This window comes from Corylus avellana, chromosome 2 (assembly GCF_965113065.1).
Source record: "Corylus avellana chromosome 2, dhCorAvel1.hap1.2, whole genome shotgun sequence".
NCBI classification, from domain to species: domain Eukaryota; kingdom Viridiplantae; phylum Streptophyta; class Magnoliopsida; order Fagales; family Betulaceae; genus Corylus; species Corylus avellana.
In genome coordinates, this window is record NC_142491.1 from 46,012,539 (window position 1) to 46,033,694 (window position 21,156).

General features: G+C 35.7%; 3 protein-coding genes across 4 annotated transcripts; 2 read left to right on the plus strand and 1 right to left on the minus strand.

Moving 5' to 3' along the window:
- The first annotated feature begins 666 nt into the window (after positions 1–666).
- Positions 667–7,896, plus strand: ORG1 (OBP3-responsive protein 1). Its single transcript, XM_059591718.2, has 14 exons — positions 667–883; positions 1,757–2,082; positions 2,215–2,258; positions 2,336–2,414; positions 2,501–2,617; positions 2,993–3,175; positions 3,267–3,353; positions 4,043–4,149; positions 4,245–4,332; positions 4,738–4,818; positions 4,911–4,987; positions 5,649–5,784; positions 6,803–6,865; positions 7,034–7,896. Exons 2-14 carry the CDS (start codon positions 1,768–1,770, stop codon positions 7,682–7,684), a joined length of 2,028 nt encoding a protein of 675 aa, XP_059447701.2. The 5' UTR covers positions 667–883; positions 1,757–1,767; the 3' UTR covers positions 7,685–7,896.
- ATO (splicing factor-like protein) lies at positions 7,766–15,127 on the minus strand. Its single transcript, XM_059591730.2, has 12 exons — positions 14,857–15,127; positions 14,655–14,768; positions 14,190–14,294; positions 13,359–13,504; positions 12,322–12,418; positions 11,540–11,704; positions 11,175–11,246; positions 10,363–10,521; positions 10,124–10,201; positions 9,522–9,650; positions 8,851–8,997; positions 7,766–8,237 (listed from the first exon to the last, which is right to left on the minus strand). Exons 1-12 carry the CDS (start codon positions 15,028–15,030, stop codon positions 8,091–8,093), a joined length of 1,533 nt encoding a protein of 510 aa, XP_059447713.1. The 5' UTR covers positions 15,031–15,127; the 3' UTR covers positions 7,766–8,090.
- Positions 15,128–17,190: 2,063 nt separating this feature from the next.
- On the plus strand, positions 17,191–20,935 carry LOC132163743 (Got1/Sft2-like vescicle transport protein family). Of its 2 annotated transcripts, none has more exons than XM_059574123.2 (6): positions 17,191–17,404; positions 17,506–17,559; positions 19,372–19,445; positions 19,681–19,798; positions 20,323–20,381; positions 20,628–20,935. In XM_059574123.2, exons 1-6 carry the CDS (start codon positions 17,300–17,302, stop codon positions 20,686–20,688), a joined length of 471 nt encoding a protein of 156 aa, XP_059430106.1. In that variant the 5' UTR covers positions 17,191–17,299; the 3' UTR covers positions 20,689–20,935. The 2 variants fall into 2 exon arrangements, with proteins under 2 accessions (XP_059430106.1, XP_059430100.1); XM_059574117.2 differs by having other exon boundaries at positions 20,644–20,935.
- Positions 20,936–21,156: the final 221 nt, after the last annotated feature.

Genomic DNA, 21,156 nt, shown 5'->3' on the forward strand with positions numbered 1-21,156 from the left:
GTCATAATTATAACATTCTTCTCTTAAATTGGTGCTCTCACCCTTTGGAATGAGTGGCAATAAGCTTTATTTTCCTTGCGACCCTTATCTCTCGTACTAGGTAGGTTGCAAGGAACACTTTACTTTGTGAGTAGGTCATAATAACTAGGCTCCTCTACAAAGCATAAAGTAGTTAGGAGAAATGGAAAATGTTTTTACCCTTAATTAATATCATTTCTCTCTCTATATATATCTTTAATTGATATGCTAAATGCTAATGTGGCTAACATTTAGTGGATCATAAGCTGCAGTCTGAATACGTGGTACAAAATTCGTTTTTTTAATGGAATATGAACAAAAAGAGTAAAATGATAAGGGGTGATAGAGTCATCGACCCTTCTAAAATTTTAGGAGTAGTTTGATAAAAATGCTAAGTGTATAGACAAAAAAGATATTTAACTCACTCTCTCTCTCTCTCTCTTTTTTTAATTAATTTATTATTTTTTAATGATGTATGATCCAAGCAAGCAAAAACCTAAACTCACTTAAATAATCATTATTAGAATGCTCCTTTAACACGTGAAAAGCTAGGAATAGAATTCCCATCGGAGAATCTGCCAAATCTAACACGATGACATGTCACATCCGGAGGAATCACTGTACGATAGCGGCGAAGCCTCAACTTGAGGGGAATTTCCCGGTCCAACAAGAAGCAGATATTTGCGAAGGCGGACGAGGACATGAGAGTAGCCCATGGCGAAACGTTTTCTCCATTCTCTCCCACGCAACTCTCACACGCCTCCCATCGTTTCCACATTTCATATTTATAGCAATACCTCTCGCTCTTTCTCTCCCACTCTCGTTTTTCGATTCTTTTGGTCTCCAACCGCTCTTTCCCTTTCCGGTAAGTTCAAGAATTTTATTTATCGATCTTTCCGTTGCATCTGTTTGGTTAGTGAGAAAAGAAAAAAGCAAGAGAAATATATATATATATATATATATATATATATATATATATATATATATATATATAATCAGGAATATGATTTTCGCTTAACGCTGGCTCAACTGTGCCTAACTCAGCTTCTTCGGTTTACGTTAAATTAAGTCTCTCACTATAACTAATTATACTTGTGTTTGAGAATTTTTGTTATTTGTTTGGGTGCTGAGAAAGTTGAATCCTCCATTCAGCTCAGACTAAGCCAAAAAATTAGATAAGTTCAGTCGAAATTGCGGTTTGCTCGGAACTGTAACAGCAAGAACCAGAAGATTCAATCATTTCCTTTGATAGATATAGACATATAGCTATTTTTTTTTTATAAAAAAAAAAAAATTCCTTACCTGATTTCTCAGCAAGTGAATGGAGATAATGGCCTGCTTGATGGCCGAGGGATTGGTGAGAAAGAGTGGGTTGAGTTTGACTTCGTTGATAGAGGCAGCCAATGGAGCATAGTGATCTGTTCGTTTGCCGAGAAAACTAACGGAAAGAGAGGGAAAATGATTGCCAAGAGGGCTTTTTTGGTACCCCTAGCATTTCTCTTCATTGTATACTTGTATGGATCGCAAGAAATAGAAAAGTTGAGTTCAGCTCTATAATATAATAGTACACGATTTTATTGAATTAATCTATTATCGCTTTTGGTTCCGAGACAATGCAAAATGGATGACTTATTATTTTGTCATTGGTATTGTTTATTTTTGTAAGTAGGTAATGGAGCTAAAAGTTGCAGAAACTTTATACGATCATTGTTTTTATTGTTATTTTCTAATGGTTCAGCACTCTGATCAATGGCGCTATGTGGAATTGGTTGGAGTCCGAGTGTGGAAAGTGTTGAAGTAGTGTATTTTAGTGGAAATTTGTCGACAAGACTGATCAGACAGAGTCCCATGCGTTTAACTGGGAAGAACTCTTACTTGAATCAGAGACAGTATTGGGGTGTAAGGTGTTCATCGGCAAGCAAAGCTGTGTCTCCGATGGAATCAGAAGAAAATGCTCAGAGTGCATTATTGGGTTCCATGGAGGAAGAATTGAAACATGTTACAAGGTTCAAGATATCCGATTTTAAGATTCTTGATTGCGTTAGCATCGGCCTTGGTGGGCGGGTATGAAAATTTAGATGTGTTGTTTGTTTATGTGTACTTACTTACCAAAAAGAAATTATTTGTTTGTTGTAATGGGTGTTGTTAGAATGGTATGAAATTAATGGTGGGAAAATTGATTGAGCTTTGCTGTAGGCTGACGAGTTAATTTTTGAAGCAATGGTGAAGGATACTAAAAGGTTAGTTTCTCTTTGATTTAGTGATGTCCATGTTGTTAATAGATTTGATCCTAGTATAAGGTATTATGGAATTGCAGTCCTCTGTATAACACTAGAGTTGTGCTTCGACGTCATAATAGTGCTCAAGCTCAGCGCAGAGGAAAAAGGGCAATAGAGGTTTGTGGATTGTTTGTCATAATTTCTACGTTATAGTTTAAAGTTTCACATCAATATAATTATTTTTACTCTTGGAATGTCTTTAGGTATTGAAGAAGTTAGTTCATCGTAGACTTATGTACCATTCTTACTCGATGCAAGTCCATGGTTACATTGCTTCGCCTACAAGTAGTGGTCGTTGTTCATTTACCCTGGTCCATGGGGTAAGTCCTTTCCTATATTACATGGATTCTTATGCTGCCACTTCGTAACATGATCATGACAAATCTCACCTAGAGCTCTATGGTTTGGAAAAGAGTCTGATTGAATTATCAAATATTTATGTTCTGAGGACAATAGCTGATAGTTTGTGTCTTGAAGATACTTTTGTTGGATATTTCTCCACGTGACAAGCCATGTTACTCTGCATGCTATAGACAGATTGTCCTCTGCCAGTTTACCATTTTTCCTTTGAAGTCCTTGTTAAAATTCATTTATTCCTGGAGGCTACCGATGACTATACAGAGATTTAGCAATAAGAAAAGAAAATTGACTTAATTTATTTATTTATTTTTTTAAAACTATAAATTTTGCTGCAGTATCATGGCAGTTTCTCCTTAAGACATTGGCTTCAACAATCAGATTGGCTTCCAACCCTAGAAGCTACTCTTGTGTTGGATGAAGAGTCTGTCAGGAGGGTGGGAGACGATACAGTTGGAGGGCCTGCGGTTACTCGGCAATTGCGCCTTATTCGATTATTGATGAGGGATCTTTTGATTGGAGTACGTTTTATTTTTGTAGTCATTAATTCATAGTATTTGAATTTGATAATTGGAGGATTTTGATTATGTTTATGTTGTATATTATGCTCAGGTAAATTACTTGCACAGCCATGGACTTGCCCATACAGAGTTGAGGCTGGAGAATGTGCACATAAGCCCAGTGGACAGACATATTAAAGTAAGCTCCAGATTTTTCATGTATGATATCAGAATATAAGGATTTTTTTTAGCTGTCAATATTGTTTTTGCGATTTTGTTCAAGACATATATGAATTATGTGATTGCCAAAAATAGGTGAATTACATCTGCATCCTCATAAATTCCTCAGGAATAGGGCTATACCTGGTTTTTTATTTGTTCGGAATTTTTTTTCCTGCAGCACTGTTAGAGACGATTAAAAGGGTTACTGAAATAACAATTCTTACAGATAATCTGAAGTTGCAAGTTTTTTTCCCTGTAAAAAATCTGCTAGCTCATCAAATGTATCATGGGGACATTACAAATATATGATAAATAAAAATTTATCACTTATTTAATGGTGGGAAATTCTTGTGTTGCAGCAATTTATAGCTTATTTATGGATTAGTTAGATAGTAGTTTGTTCAGCCATATGTGTGCTCAACTGTTTCAAATATATACTGGAATAAGCCTTCATTGAGTGACTGCCTTCTGAAGGAGGTGGTGGTTGAGGATGAAATAAGCTTGCAGATTTTGAGGGATTTATTTAATGTATGAGATATTGCAATCTGGATTACTGAGGATAGGAGGAATTCTGATGTTACTTAATTAGGATTAGCGAGTTCAGTTTCCTTCTTCCATTTATGTCCTACTCTTCTGTATTTAGCTTTTAAATTTTTATGTTGTCAGGTAGGGATACTAGGAAATGCTGCTGACTTCTATGAGAAAGGTCCTAATAGTAGTGCTCTGGACAACAACTTGGATAGGCGACTAATGATGATTGCATTTGACATGAGGTATGGTGTGGAGAAAGTGAACTAAGATGTAAAATATGTTTCATGTACCCATAAGATCTTCCTAATGCTTATTTTGTTTTGTATGTGATGCAAAGATGTGTTGGGTTCATGATGGCAAAAATGGTGTTGCGGGAACTCATGGATCCCTTAATATTTACAAAGTTCAAATCGTTTCTCCCAAAGGTATAACATGCATTTTTTTTTTATTTAATTCAAGCTTCTATTCATATAATTCCAAAGAGAACTGAATCTTGGGGAGATGTATTACATACGTGGATCCTGTAAAAACACATTTCTATTTCCCCCCCACCCCCACATTTCTGCTCCTGAAATTTTGTGGGTTAGTCAATTTACCTATATCATAATTATATTTGAAACTAAACGCACTCATATAGCATCATCAATCAATCAATCAATAGTACAGATAGTTCTCCATCAAATTTTATATTGTTTCTTAGACTTTCACCATAGAGGCCAGTTGGACCATAAAAAATGTGCTTTCGGATCATGCACAATGGTCTAAATTTCTGGTAAATGAATATTATCTTTATCATATATACCAAATTTCTCATTTATATGCAATTGCAGGGAAAGGATCCTTCATGCTTGCGGGAGTTTCTTCTAAAAATCCTCAGTAGGAATTCCCCATCAGGAAATATTGGGTTCCAAGTATTTGTTTCTTCGTTGCAAATCTATTTCACTTTCAGTGTTCCTTTTGCTTGTTTGTATGAAGATCTTTTGATTTGTTATCTTTCTTGCAGATTCTGGATAGGAATTGGGGTGCAGGTTGGAACCTTTTATCCTTATTGCTTGCAACCAAACCTTCCAAAAGAATAAGGTACTATATATGTGACAAAAAAATATCTTGTTTGGAATGAAGGGTCAGAATTTCCTTGTTTCATGTTTTCTTAATTGAAATTTGGCCAATCATGATATGCATGTTATGTCGTATGATTAAACTATTGATATCTCACACATGAAAATTAAATTGAATCATATATCAGGGTGTGTTCAGCAACATGAGCAATTAGATTAAAAGCAAACAAATAGAAATTATGATCTTTTCAGCTGATATCCTGTTTTGTGCCTAAAATGGACAAATTCAGGTAACTATGTTTACTTGATACATACAGAAACCTCTTGAACATGAGAAGCAGAGAAGTTCATAAGCAATGCATTGAAGCATGTAATATGAAATTAATCTACACTTTTTTATGAACAATAAGTGAACTGAAATCTAAATTAAGAAATACTTTGATAACTGCTCGGAGTTAGGCATGGTTTTTGCCTCTTTTTTTTTTTTTTTTTTTTTTTTTTTTTTTTTTTAAATGAGGCATATCTGGTTACATCAACCACAAAAGTAAGATACGAAAATCTAGAGGGAAAATACAATGGCCTACACTATTATGTGCCTTTAAAAAAAAACATTTGTTTAGATATTTCATCTTTATTGAGAGAAATAATGCCATTTGAGATGATCCTTCTGTACTGGTTTGCAGTTGTTTAGATGCTCTTAGACACCCATTTCTTTGTGGTCCAAGATGGCGGGTAGTCCCATCCATGGATATCATCAGGTGGGGTCTTGGTTCCACTGCAGTACGAATTACAGAGGAATACATTTATGGCCGACCTCAGGTTATGGCTACTTCTGAATCAAATTTCTTAATTTTATTCTCATCAATACCTCCATACCGTATAGATCAACATTGTTTTATTTTGTTGGTTGCATGGAAACCTTGTCAGTGATACATATTTAGAAACATATTTAGAAACACTAGGGTATAGTTCCTTCTTTTTTTTTTTGGTTTTTTTTTTTTTTTTTTTTTCTATTCAAAAAAGGTTGGAGGAGGAGGTCAATTGTAGTTATTCTACTTGGGTGTGACCATAGTAGCGCCAACCCGCGAGGCGCCGCTCAGGAGGGACCTAGAAAGTGAGAACCGCAGGCGCTCTCTCAAGACCAACCGAGCTATAACTTAACACCTATCCCACCAGGGTATCAATGAGACTCAAGATGGCTAATACTAATAGGCTAAGGGATTCTCATGGGTATAGTTCCTTCTTTGAACAGTCTAAATCGAGTTTTACAGAGTCCATTTCATCAAGTTTGCTTCTAACTGCTACTGATTTTTAATCTTCTTCTTGCGCCAACCCAGCTTGAGTATTACAACTGTTGAATAATAATCATGTTTTTTAGCAATTTATTTTAAATCATTGAAAAGAATATGAATGATAATCTAATAGATTGTCCTGTTAGAGCCACTTGAATAGCGAGAATATAGGCTCTCATTACAAATGGTAGCATCTCTTTTGTGCAATATGCCCATATGAAGCTGCATGACTAAAATATAATCTTGTTTGGGCTCAAGAGATTAGAATAAAGGAATTTCTTGTTTGATTTTTGGAAAGCTGAAGTAAATTAGATGAAAAGTTGCTTATTTCTTCAAGTCCCATATTTTCAAGAATCATCTCTATGTACATTTATTATAGTTAGTGTATGCAATTTATGTGCATACTGTGTTTCCATCTGTATTTTGAGCTCAATTTTCGCCAGTTCAGGCTATTAAATATCTGGCAACCAAAAATGTACATTTTATAAATTCAGAAGTTGGAGAATGTAGAAGTTGCACTGAATTTCTTATCTTTAATGTTTTAGCGTAGTAGGCTTGCCCACTTCATCGAGTTGATGGAAATGCTGAATCCTCACTCAAAGCCAAAGGTAACGATCAATATTCTTCACACGTACATATGCCCACCCACCCCCACAGATGCACGGGGGCTAGGTTCAAGTTGCATTTAGTACAACTGTTGTATCACATTATATAGTATAGCATTTAGTCCGTGGTCTAGCTTGTTGGAACTTTATGCTACTCTTCTGAACATGCAGAATTGGCTGGAGTTGATGCCTGGAAAATGGCGTTTATTGTACTGCACAGGGAGGCACATAGGGTTGACCCTTCGCCAGCCACCTGCCCGAGTCCTCATCGGTGACGTGCACCTTATTGTGTCAAGAGCATCAAAGTTAAATACCAACCTGTCTTTCACCTCAAACATTGGATTCACAGTCATGAGTGGTAGGGATTGGCCCCACGCGAAGACTGGTACAAATGGGAATTTGCAAGTAGATTCATTATTCAAATTAACAGCCGGAAGACGGCTGTACCTCAAGGAAGAAAAGACCACAGGAAGGTTCACTTTGGGTCCATCAAATATCCAAGATTCTCTAGCTAAGAAATTATCTGGTAGAAAATGGAGGAAAGCAATCCCTTTTAAGGAGTTCCCATCAAGCCTTCCAGTGGCCAAACTTGCTTCAGGTGACATAGAGGTGACAATGAGTCTCGGTAATCCATTGACTCAAGACATTGATACTGCAAGAAACGTGGTTCAGGAAGTTCGGACACAACTCCCGCCTGAAATGTTTGATCTGACGAAGTTTGTTTGTGGAACATATGTCGACTCCAGGCTGCTAGTTCTTCGCGGGGTGAATGGATCAGCCTTGCTGTTCACAAGGTCTTGTGTCGATGAAACCAATAGATAACAACACAAGTGTTAGTGAAGTGTAAATATCTGTTATGTTAATTGATTTATTAAAATATGCAATTAATTGTAAAATGAGAAGAACGCAAATATCTCGAGTTAATATAAAAACTTTCTCACGAGAAGATCAGAGTGATAACCCATTCAACACTGACGGGCTAAGTCTAACCCAGCCGACCTAAACCAAGGCTAGAGTAACTTAAACTAAACCCAGCTGGAAAAACACAAGTGATTAGGTACAAGTAACACGCCACTACTTCGGTAAGGTACATTTTCGGGACTTTCTATTTTGGAAAGAATACAAAATTAGTCGTTTTGGTTTCACCAATTTGCAATTAATTCCCTAGGGTTCACTTTGTGCTGAAAAGTGAAAACTCGATACATGAAAATTTTTCTAACTGCGGTGCTCATATCAATCCCTGGCGCTGCAGATCGGTATACGTCTTCTTATTGTAGATGTTACCCTCTCTGTCTTCATATTCTTCTTCAAGATCTGGGCGCCACTTGTTCACTCCTTGCCTTTCTTGTATTTTCCTCCACAGATCTTTTGCTTCCTGAATAAAAATGTTTAAACATACTAATGAGTATGAAAAATTGAAAACTACTAGTGCTAAAATGCATATTTTGAACAAGCATCTATATGCATGCTCTCGTCATCAGTTCATCACACAGATTACAAGCATAAGTTTTTATCTTTCCGAAAGGGAGTAAGCATATATGTCAATATGCATATGGCCACCTTTTGGCAAGAATGCATGAAGTCTTCATACCTCTATAAAATATAATGGGAAACTAATTTCATTTTGTGAAAATCTAGGCAAGAAAAACAAATGGCGGGAATAATTTACCAAGCCACTAGCATTTTCTTTATTCTATGACAGTACCACAAGAACAAATGAACCCAAATTCTACGGATGCCAATGATAAGCTTGATTTAAGATCATCATTAGCAGACTGATTACAAATCAGAGATTTGCAACAAGCAATCACTTTGGCTGTTATCCTTGTCTCAGCTGGGTTTCGTTAATCCAATGGTTCTAGAAATATCCAACCAGATCAATACACAGACACCATTATGAGAACAACAGTTGGAAGACTTTGTTGAGCAGATGAACTCATCAATGACAAAGAAAGATTCATTGGACAAAAAAGCTCTGCAAAACATACCTCAATTGATGTGATTTCATTGAAGTTCTTGGTGTTTGGAATACCAAGGCAGCGCATTCCATGCTGATGGCGCCATTCCTTGAAATGCCGTTCAAAAGCCCTACGGCCCCAGTAACTGTAGTTCCCACATATCTCACACTTAAATTCCTGAAATGCATTAAAAAAAATGCAATCTTGTGAGCCATAAAGAACCCTATAACATATGTTGCCCATGGTAGACACCAGTTCCTGATTGAGAAGGAACTGCTTCTCAGTGTGCACTAGTGTATCACAAATTTATTATCATATGCACCATGATGCTGGTTAAAAAGTACATGAAAGCAGTACTAGTCTCTTTTTTTCCCAGCCTTCGTGGTTTGGCTATCAATAATAAAGGACAAAATTGCTTTTTTCGTACAGTTGACCCAAATGCAAAAACAGAAGCTTCCCAGTTGATTAAAGATAAAATAGAAGAGCACTTGAAAATACAGTCGATATGATCTATACATCTTATTTGTTTATTTATTTATTTATTTATTTATTTTATATGTAGTTTTTTGTACCCAATGGGAGGGGGAATAGAATTTACATCTGACCATTGGAACAGCAAATACAAATTTACAATGCATAGAATTTAATTAAAATAGGAAATATGGTACAAACAGCTCCTACAATTAAAAGGGGAAAAGTACCTGACCAAGACCATGTAGCTTATACAGCCAATATGGTATAGGCTTTCCATCCCAACCCATCGGTAACTTGAGAGGATTATAAATCTGCTGCTCTTCATCATCACTTTCAGTATCAGCTTGTGTTTCCTCCTGCATGAATGATCAAATCTAAGTGACCATTTATCAAAGAAACCAGCACAAACAGAAGATTCAAGTCATAACGAAGTATATTCTAACCAACTCCCAGCATATTTCTGCATGAAGTATGGAAATATAAATCTAGGAAAGCCTAATTTGATAGACAGCAAACTATAAAAATGCATTTGTGGGCCAGCAACTCATGCATTAAACAATTAAATCTACACGCACAACACAACAACCAGGCAGAAATATTCTTGGTTTCTAAACAAAGCTGCCCCATCTGCACCCCTCAAACTTACCACCAGTAATGGATGGTTAACACTTGCTTGGTATGCTTGCCGTAAACTAAATGTGTGGCATTATGCATACATAATACCATAGAACAGACATTTAAAAAGTTTTAACAAAGTTCTATGAAAATCAGGATGTAAAGTTGCACCTTACGACACTCGAAAGATTGTAATAAAGGTCTATTTACTCACCTCCTCACGTTCTGCCTCAATTTCCTCATATGTCAAAGCCTGCTTCTTCACAATATTGTCTTTTGTTCGAGCAATCGGCTGTACAAGGTTACACAAAATTCACACATGTAGTTGTTTCCGAAAAGGTATATATGTAATATTAATATATATACAAGAATGCAATTTTGAAAAAGTAATTCAAATACACACTACAACACAAATATGTGGTAAGACTAGGTGATTGTGGAACATAGGCTAACCTCATCCAGTAATTCACAGAGTTTTTTCATTTTGGCCTCAATTAGGGCTATTTCTTTTGAATTGTGATCTAGCTCCAGAGTTGCAGCGGCCCGGTTTTCTTCTGAAACGCGTGCACCTTTGGCAAAATGTTTCTTGTCCAACTTCTCAAGAGGTGTGTCCTGCATAAAAGAGATGACAGCAATGGAAAAATAAGTAAAATTAAATTCCTGACATATAGATAAAGAAACTTCAGAAGAAAGTGAGCTGAACAGATATACAATAGGAGTTCATCAACTAAGGCCACTCCAACCAAACAAGAATGCGTGTGAAGATAGAAGGAGAATATGTAAATGATATAGCATCTGTGACGGCTAAAGAATAATGATTACTTGTTGAAACTTTAATAGGTGAACATGAAGATTATTTTATTACCTTCAAGGCCTCTCAAATCATGGGATAAGTGAGCAGTCACCCTAACCTTCTAGACGGTTTCACTCAATATCATTCCTATCAGAAAGAACATACAATTACAGGATATCTAGTAGTTCCAACACACAAGAGCATATGCCAATCTAAAGAATGTTTACCATTAACAATAACCTAAAGAAAAAGAGCAAGTTTCATCCCTAGTCAGCAGATCCTAATTAAGTAGTAATCACTAAAATTACATTGAACAGAGTGAACTCCAAAAATAATACAAGAACAGATTGGTCATTTGACAAGAAAAATAATTAGAAAGTAAAGCACAGACAAAGCATACATTCACATTTTAGAATCTTTCTAACTTACACCTTATATCTGTTACTAGGTAAAAAAACTGGTTCACAATTACCTTTGTAAGGAAAAGCCTTTCAGCACGCTGCTGAATAGTGCCACCAGCCTTTAGTCCTAACGCAGCCAATGCCTGCCAGGCAACAAAACAGTGACCAATCAAGGAAAATGGAGCTAAAACAGACAGCAGGATGCATGTATTGAACTTCTTCAAGGACATGCAAATTAAAACTTGTTAGAACCAACAAAGCTTAGTTGCTCAAACAGCACTGCTAGATTCTAAAGTTTGGATCTTTAGAGCAACTTGAACATATATTCTGGAATTAAGACTTTACAACTACAAATTAGGAAAATGAAAAAAAAAAAAAATTCCTGTGGCAAAAAATGTTGCTGAAAATTATGATATTACTACAAAGGACTTATTACCTCTTTCAACTTTTCAGGACCCACTTCCATCAGCTCTTCAACTGTGCTGTAATAATCAAGATCAATTACAGTATGCTCAGCAGCAACATGTCCATTTTCTTGAACCTCGCTGTCCCATCCTTGTACCTTTTGGTTTGACCATTGCTCTTCAAATTCAGTCACAACCTGCCACAGACGATAATAAATTATTTTCATTGAAAAAGCAACACATGTAGAAGGTTCCAAATCTATAAGAAAAGAGTCTACATCAATTATAATCAAATCTAGTTCACATTCCATTTATACATGAATTTACAATAGAAAGTAACTCAAAAGATGAAAATCGAAAAACACTTAAGTGAACTGATAAATTTGATTTTGGAATTAAATGCTTTCTGGCACATATTTTACATGGTACTTTTAAAGCCTACAAGGTTAATAATTTCTAATATAGCCAAATATGATATAGGCCTTCCAACCGTCGCACATATACCAAAGCACCTGCAATTGCACAGCTTAAAAATGCTATTAAAAAAAGGTTTGTGATAGTGAAATATAAATCATGCACTCCTACAGGACTGAATGCATGAAGTCCCTGTCCTCCTCTAGTTATGGCACCAGCCAATGCCATTCAGTCTTAAGACCATTAGCATTAGTAAATCATATTGACACAAAATAATTCCACTTGAGTACTTGGAGCCTACATTAATAGATCATTAATTTAGTCCAGGTGCCTAAATTGAAACTTTAAAACTGCATCTCACTATTGCATGAGAAATAGATCATATGAAGTGTGTAAATACCTTTGAGAATATCCTATCAAGATCTTGCAAGGGCTCTGTCCGATGAAAAAAATATATTAAATACTCCAATAGATTCTCCATATATTCCCTGTATTGCCTGCAGAAAATAAAAATTTCAACAAATTTTCAAGTGCAAATCCATAGATATATACAATCATTGTTAAACTATTTACATAGATATCCACACACACACACACACACACACTATATATATATAAAAAACCTAGGGATACACGAGAGGCACCTAGCTAGAAGTAAAAAAAAAAAAATTCTAAAAAAACATGACAGCTCGAAATACTAAAATCTGAAGCAATTGCCCAATGAAAAAGAGTCTTAAAGAATAAAGTTTAATTCCTCTAAGGTCCTCTCACGGTCCTCAATCAAAGCCTATATATACATATATATATAGGTGTTTACTATCTTTCCCACCTTCAAGTGAAGGATAGCAACCATCCCATTTTTTATTGAGCCAAATTTTCCCCTCTTTCGCCATATAAGACGGTCATTTTTGTCCATAAGTATCAAAACTATCCTCAAAAAGTCACACCATGTCTAACCAGGTCCAACCATTTCTCCCAGTCCAGTTTTGCGCCCCATCTCTATTCCACAATCTGCAACTCTAAGATGTCACAATAGATCCTTATTCAGGACCCTCCTCTAACTTTTGATGCTGCTAGGCCCCATCTCCATAACTTCTTAGATTTACTCTCTCAACGATCTGCTTAACATTCATAGGCATTCTGCTTTTTTATGTAGCCCGATTTAAAATCTGTCATCACTGGTGACAGCCCTAGCACTCTGGATATTGCTGCAACCAATGCCTTTCAGCAGACTTGCCTTGATCTTAACACCAGTAAAGATTAACTGAGGCCATTCATTTCTATTGTTCAGTCTTTTCTGATCTGATCTCCCAAGGCTGCCTCTCACTGAACATAAAATCCTAATGCGTAAACACACCCAACCAGACTTCTCTTTGATTTTTGTGAGGAGGATGGTAAACCCCTACATAATATAGATATAATCAGAAAGTAGTTTACCTTGTTAACTTCAGTTTGCGGGGAATCTTGTGTGGTTGTGAAAAAATATCAAGGTAAGCAGAGTACTCAGTAGAAGGGTCTCCAAATTTTGAATTAATGTACTGATTGAATAATTCATGCATGTCTAGGTATCGCCCAAGAGCTTCCTGAAATTAAAAACTCAAATTATTAGAAAACGATACTGAAAGACCACAAACTGTACTAAATTAGAATACAATCAGATTTACATAATGCCATAACCTGTTTTGCATCGAACAGATAATATGTAGGAAAAAAAAAAAAAAAAAGGAAAACCAACGAAGCAAAATTAACTCCAATGCTAAGCAGGAGTGACCACCAACTGTGATTAAGCTAAACATACTATAAATATTAGAGCACCATCTAAACAACAATATTTTGGCGATGAGACGGCTAATATCATAATTTTCTAACCATTCAAATACCATTTATTTTTTTAAATTAAAGATTTCAATTTGTAATAAGATAAAAATAAAAATAATAAGTAAACAAATTCCTTGAACAGAAAATACTTAAGAGACTGCCAAAATGAAGTACACCAATTTGCCCAAAAAAGCCCAAATTGGGCTTGAGTTGAGCTGTGCTAGCTTGCCCAAGTTGTTCCCCTAGGAAAAACACTTCTTTAAATAGCACTATATTTCTCATATAGCTCTGGTCTCATGTTCGAATCCAAGTATACAGTTTTAAGAGGTGGAAAACAGAAGTAGAAGTGAATTGATTGCATAACTATGATAGGGCAACAATGTTCTCGACTAAAATTAAACATTTGGTTAAACATGCTGTGTGGAGAGAGAAACAAATAGAGACACCGACCTCTCCACTGAACTCGATTTGCGGTTCCTCTTTAAGTAGTGTCTCGTACTCCTCACTAGCATCAACAACACGAGCAGCCGGATGCCTTCTATGGTATTCACGAATCTGCACATATTGTAAACAATGAAAATCTTAACCAATTCGCATCCCAACCAATCAGTTCTGAGAGCAAGGTTTCAAGACACATACACGCACAAAAAAAAAACATACAAATGTTACATTACTTTTCTTTGTTACCACAAAGATAGAAAAACGAAAAATAAATAATTCAAACTCTTGATTAGAGATAAAATATCCACTTTAAACACAAAGTTAAAGAGAGTAACTCAAATATAAAACATATTTGCCGGGAATTGAGTTCAATGTATGTATCCGGAGAACATAACCTTTTTCTTCCAAATTCAACTACAAATTGCGAGAAACTTCTTAAACACAGTTCATAAGAAATAATTAATTAACAATTACCTCTTTCAATCTATCATAAAACGCACTAAACACATTGGTTCCAGTGGCAGTTTGGCCTCCGAGAGCCGCAATCTCATCTTTCCTGGCATTATCTTTATCTTCGTAAATCTCAACCTGAAATTGTTCAGTCACCTTCAAAATTTCAGTATTTTGAATTGGAGATGAAAAAGTAAGAGTGCAATATAAATGGAAGAATGATTACGAGCTTCTCGGTAGTGGCTATGATGGTGTCGATCATTTGGCGGACGCGGTGGCTCTGGAAGAGGCGGTCCTTGTTGCTTGGCGGCTCGTTCTGCAAGTCCTTCACTATCAGCCTCTCCAGCCTCTCCACATCCTCGTGCGCCGAGCGCGTCACCTCCAGCAACGTCGACGACATCTTCTTGTCCTCTTTCAATCAACTTGCACTTAGGGTTTCTCTATCTGTCTCTGTGTGGGCTTTAGAAGCAGAAGAAAGAAGAAGAGGCAAGCTGGGATCTTTTCTTTTTGTAAGTTCTGTATATACTCCACGTGTTTTTCGTATTATTAAGGGAGGAGATAAATGTAAAATGAGTTGTTTTATTTATTTATTTATTTATTTATTTTTGATAAATAACCGATTGAGTTTTAAAAAATAATTAACTACTTTTAAAATAATTAAAAGAACAAATAAATTGCTGCTGTTAGAGAAATTGACATAATCTTAATCTATCACTTATAAATAATAATAATAAAAAATATATATATATATATTACGAGAAAACTTCACTTTGACTTCCTGAACTTTCACTCGATTTTATAAACCCCTGAACTTCTAAATCTCTTATTTTGGACCCCTGAACTTTCAATTACTCTCAATGTGGACCCCCGTCAAATTTTAAACGTTACATAAAATTTCAACTTTCAAAATGTTTTTTTATTTTTTAAAAAATGAAATTAAGGACATCTTGGTCTTTTTTGTATTTTTAACTGCTAAAATTAACATAGTGATTTTAATTGAGAATAATTAAAAGTTTAATGGTCCAAAATATAAGATTTAAAAGTTCAAAAATAGTTTGTAAAATCGGGTGAAAATTTAGAAGACTAAAATAAAATTTTCCCAAATATTATTTATAGCTCAAGTGGAGAGTCGTTCTCAATATTCTCTTGTTAGTGTTTATGTTGCTTCTCTTTGGATCTCCTTGAACAGAGAATAAGGAAAATAAATAAATAAATAAATAAACTCCCAAATTTTGTCATGTTAGATATTTTTATGAAAAAGGGAAATTTTAAAAACCAAAACTCTTTCACCTCATTTTTAGCATACTCATTACTCTAGGACTAATCTTTTTAGTTGTAGACCACTCTCTCACTATATTGCCATAAGGTATGCTTTAAAAGAGTCTTTTAAAGGTAGCCAGTCATCCCATTAATTGTTTCAGAGGTGGTTGATCACCCTTCTTACGAGATCGTCATGGGCATGACCTTAAATGAAAGTGGTCAACCATTTCATGAGTTGTTCTTGAGGGCTTGAATTGTTAATAATTTGATGAGATGACTCCTTATTTGGCTCATCTACTAAAGCATGTCATAAGCTATCTAAGCACCTGCTTCGCGGGTGGATTTCATCAAAGTCATCTCACAATTAACATTCAAAACACATGTTCAAACAAATAAGCTTTACAATAGTTGTTTTACACTGACTACTTGAATTATTAATAATTTGAATATACAAATACAATGAATCTTGGTCCTATTTTGGAAGTTATTAGCAACTCCATTAATTATTTGGAGTGGTCTAACCATTAGCTATGTTAGAGGTTGCTAACCGGTCCTTAAGATTCTTTATTATCTTAGGCATTAACTCAGGATTTCATAGCCGGTGTGAAAATTTTGTCTGAATTGATGTGTTTTAAGCATTCAGACTCTTATTAACAGATCAAGATCCCCTCCCATTATTGGGAGAATTGGAGATTCTCTAATTTTCAATCATAACCGTCAATTTTTATCTAACAGCCCATACGAAGCTACCCTTAGACTCAACTGGGGTGGCCGGTCACCCAAGTTTTTTTTGATTTGATTTTATATATTTTTATTGAAGTATACTACAATATAATATAATACTCACATTTGACCCATATTTAGTGAATGAGAGAGGATTGAAATTCAAATTTCAATATTCCCTTTCATGTGATTGTTCATTTGTCACGTCACTAAAAATAGGCCAAATGTGTACATTATATTGCACTGAAGCATTTTTCATTTTTATTTAATTTTAAAAGATTAAATAATATTTTATTATTTAATTTAAGTGAGATACATGGCATCGTATGGACTATTAGATAAAAATGGACGGCCAAGATTGAAAATCGGAGAATCTCCCATTGGTGGATTATTAGGGGATCCTGATCCCTCGTGCAGGCTCTCAATCCTTTTTTAATCGTTTGTTAGGACGAAAGCGCAAACTGTTACAGCGGTTTTACTTATTCTAGGCCTCGCGCGCACGCGCACTAGTCAATTGCCACAAAACCGAATTAGCGGGGTCATGTGTTTTTTTTACGACGATGTGTCAATCGGTTAAATGCTTAAATGGTCGGGTCTTGTACTGATCTCTGGTTCACTTTCTCATTTTGGTTTCTCTCTTTCTCCGAACTCATTGAAGAGCTGGAAAAGAGCTTGATTTTGCGATAATGTGGAAGCTTAAGGAGTCTATGTTGGGAGGCAATGAAGACCAAGGAGAGGAGGGCCTCTTGGATGACGAATCAGACGGCTTTTGTTCTCTCTCTCCCATGCAGGTACTGCGTTATTCACACAATTTTTTTTTTCAAGCATGTGGGTTTTGTTGCGTTTGGGTTTTTCTGAAACTGTACTGGTTTTTGGGTTTTAATTTGTACAGAGAATTTATGGGTTCGCCGGGTGTTTGATCGCTGGTCTGGTTTGTATGTTCCTGGTATGAGTATTCACTCACCTTCTTCCTTCTTTTTTTTTTTTTTTTGATAAAATTGTGGTGTTGAATAAATGCGTGTATTTGCATTTTCGTGTTTAGAATTTTCATGGGTTTTTTTTGGATTTGTTATGGTTCCAGATATGGGTAATACGCATTGGACTGTAAGATGTTGTCAGGTTAGTGTTTTCAGAAGTATGTAGGCTATGTAGCTGAATCTGAAGTAGTTGGGAGATTAAGGCTTTGTTGAATTTTCTTCCTTTTGCAAACAATAGCCGCAGTGATCTTAGGATATAAAAGCTCAAAAAGTAATTATGGTATGCTTACCAAAGGGAACCAAATTAAATGGAGATAAAATTTGTGCAATGTTAGTTAATCAGTCCCTATAACGAGGTAATGGTTATTAACAATTCGGCTAGTAATATACAAATTTTTTAGGATGGGAAATTTTGTGATTGGTTATTTGATATCATTTTTTACCACCTGAGCTCAGTGATCAGAACAAATCTCGGCATTTTAACTTATTAAAAAAAGACATTTTTTGAGTTTGGAAGTCAGAATTTGAGGTGTACATTGAGCTTCAAACATTGATATGTTAGCTTTCTGGCCATTAATGTTCTACTTTGTTTGCGTAAAAGCATGTTGTTGACTTCTTATTGTGTGTGTTTATCTTGTCCAAAGGACTGGTCATATTGTCATATTCCTCCTGTATTGGCAATCATCTATATTACCGCTTCCCTGTTGCCACATTGTCACGTAGTAGCTGGTCCTAGATCTCTTCTGCCCTGCTTTTGCCTCCAAGAGAGGTAGCTTAGCCAGTTGCTGAGTGTTAACAACACTGTCATGAGCCTTTGAAGCTGCTAACACCAAATTCGACCTCAGTTACTTTCTCATATCCTGAAAATAGAATTCCATTAATTAATCCATTGCCTCTGTCAACCTCAACACTTCTTGGGGTTGTTTGAGAATCATGAGTCGATGGTGGAAATGGAGGCAAGAAACCTTCTTATTGGCAGTGATGGGACAGACACCATCAGCATGCCTTTAGAAGATTTAGAACTTCCCCCTATCCTCGAGAAGGTTGGCACTTGTTGCATCACCCAGGACAGCTGCATACTTATATGGACCGTCTACAACAAGGTCCAGACTGCCCGTAGCAGGCTCTCAAGTGTACCAGAACTTTGATGAGTCCTCTATTTTACCTTCCTTTGGTTGCTTTGTGTCTAGCATTGTGCCTACTCTTCATTTTCTTGTCTTCTCTTACTTGTTCATGGTAAGGATTGCACAGAACCTGCCATCAAATGTTTCTGATGGTAGGGTTAACATGGTAATAAAAGTTCACATTGCAAAGCCGGTATTGTACTTGTATATCAGAGTATAATAATAATGTTGTCTTGTATTTATATATGTTTGAGAAAATCCATTTAGCATCCTCGGAAATGCCAAAAGGAAGGGAAAAAGAAGAAGCACAAAATAGAAAAATATAGTGGTTCAGTCATAGAGAGAATACCATTGTGTGTGATTCAGTCATTGGTTCATGGGAGTCATAGATAGTTTGTATGCCTTTTCCCCCTTGCTAAGCAAGATGAAAATTCTTGTCGTAACTTCTTAACTTTGTTTTTTCTTTCATTACAAGAAATATCAAGTTCAGTTGAGGGCAAAAATTATGAAACATAATTTTGGGGACTTTCGTATTTTTTAAATACAAAACTTTCTTATGCATACAGAAAAATTTATAGCCCAATGCTGAATGACAACAGTAAATCGTAACTCTTAACATCCTTGCCGCATTTTCTTATTAGTCTGCTTCTTTTGCAGTCATTGATTGTTTTTGCCAAACCTATCAAATTTGCAGTACTGTTCACCTTTGGCAATGTGTTGGCAGTTGGAAGGTAGGATAATTGGTAATGGACTCAAGCAATGAGTTTTTAACACTTTACAATTGGGCAGAAAAATATTAGTAGACTTAAAAAAAAAAACTAAGATTGCATTTTTGGTTTTATATTTGTTATTTATATCATACCATCAGTCCATCCCCCTTCTTTCCTTTTTTTTTTTCTTTTTTTTTTTTTTTTTTTCATTCTCTAGAGATTTTTCAGATTCTAAATTTGTGGTCCTGTTTGGCAGCACAGCATTCCTCATTGGACCTGGGCAACAAATGAGGATGATGTTTGACTCTACCCGTGTCTATGCAACTGCTATTTACCTTGGATGTGTTGTTATTGCTCTCATTTGTGCTCTCTGGGTAAGTTTGCTATCTTGATCCTACGAAGATCTAGTGGAGGTAAATCAATTAAGATCTGCAGGCTTTAAAACCTTATGGATTAAGAATTAAATGCCGTAAGGGGGGAGGGGGGGGGGAGGTAGGAACAAATTGGTGAAAAGTGAAACCTGTATTTTCTTTGCATTAATGTCTGCGTCGCATTGCCTCACTTGGCTCAGCAGTCAGTCCCTTTCTCTGTACACCACACGAATTTTGATCATGCATCAATATATATATATATGATGCTAGAATATATAGTTATATATATATATATTCAAATTCATTGGGATACTGTAAAGGATTTTGAATAAAGTTGTGAAAATAATAGCCCTAGTTTTGTACTCTCTCCTCACTTGATTTCTGTCTTCCCTGCTACATTCTATGCAAGAATTTTCAAGGTCTTAAGTGGGAAAACCAGGTTGGCATGATCTTCATATTCATAATATGATTTGTTATGCTAAAAGCAGAATTCATTTTTCCTGTTATTGTTTCTTTTCATCTTGCAGATCCACAACAAGATTTTAACAATAATTGCGATCATAATTGAGTTCTGCGCCCTTGTGTGGTGAGTTTGCCTTTCACCAAAATCCCCTCTCTCTCTACCTAAGTTCTGTGGCCCAGGGAAGGAGATCAGCACCTTCCTCTCTACTCTAGTTTATTTTTAACGGTTTTCATCAACCGGTGTTTTATATGTATATTGTGTTTACCAATTACCTATAGCAAGATCTTTAGTCTAGTTTCTCCACTTTTGACTTTGAAAATACTTGGTTATGCATTTGGAATGATTTATACTGACGACTTAACGAATTAGTGATGAGCTGCTTCAGGTACAGTCTGAGTTATATCCCTTTTGCTCGGAGAATGGTTTCTGAACTGATGGTACGAATATGCGACACCGAGCTTTAGATGATGCAATTCAAACAACTTGATTAACTGAGAGACTTGAAATTTTTGGATGCATTCTTTCTTTGTTCTATTGTTATTGATGGTTGAGTTGGCAGACCAGGTTTTGTGCTGGTCCTTTTAGGCTTGTGATTGTTATGGTAAAAGATAATTGTATGTTTTTTGGCTACTTCCCATTCACATTGTTATATTGTATTCTGCAAGAGGATAAGTGCATTTCTTTTTCCTGGAGCTTGTTGACGCTATACCTGATCTTAGTCAAAAGGCTCATTAAGCAATGTAATTCATCTACTCATTCCTCTTCATAAGTTTATTTACTCAAAAGATAAAAGGCCTTGTGGGATTGGCATTTTCCAGAAGAAAGCTCATGGCCTTAGTTGACACGTTTTTTGGGGAAATTTTTTTGCTTGTTAGACCCCAAAAAAATAAAAAAATAA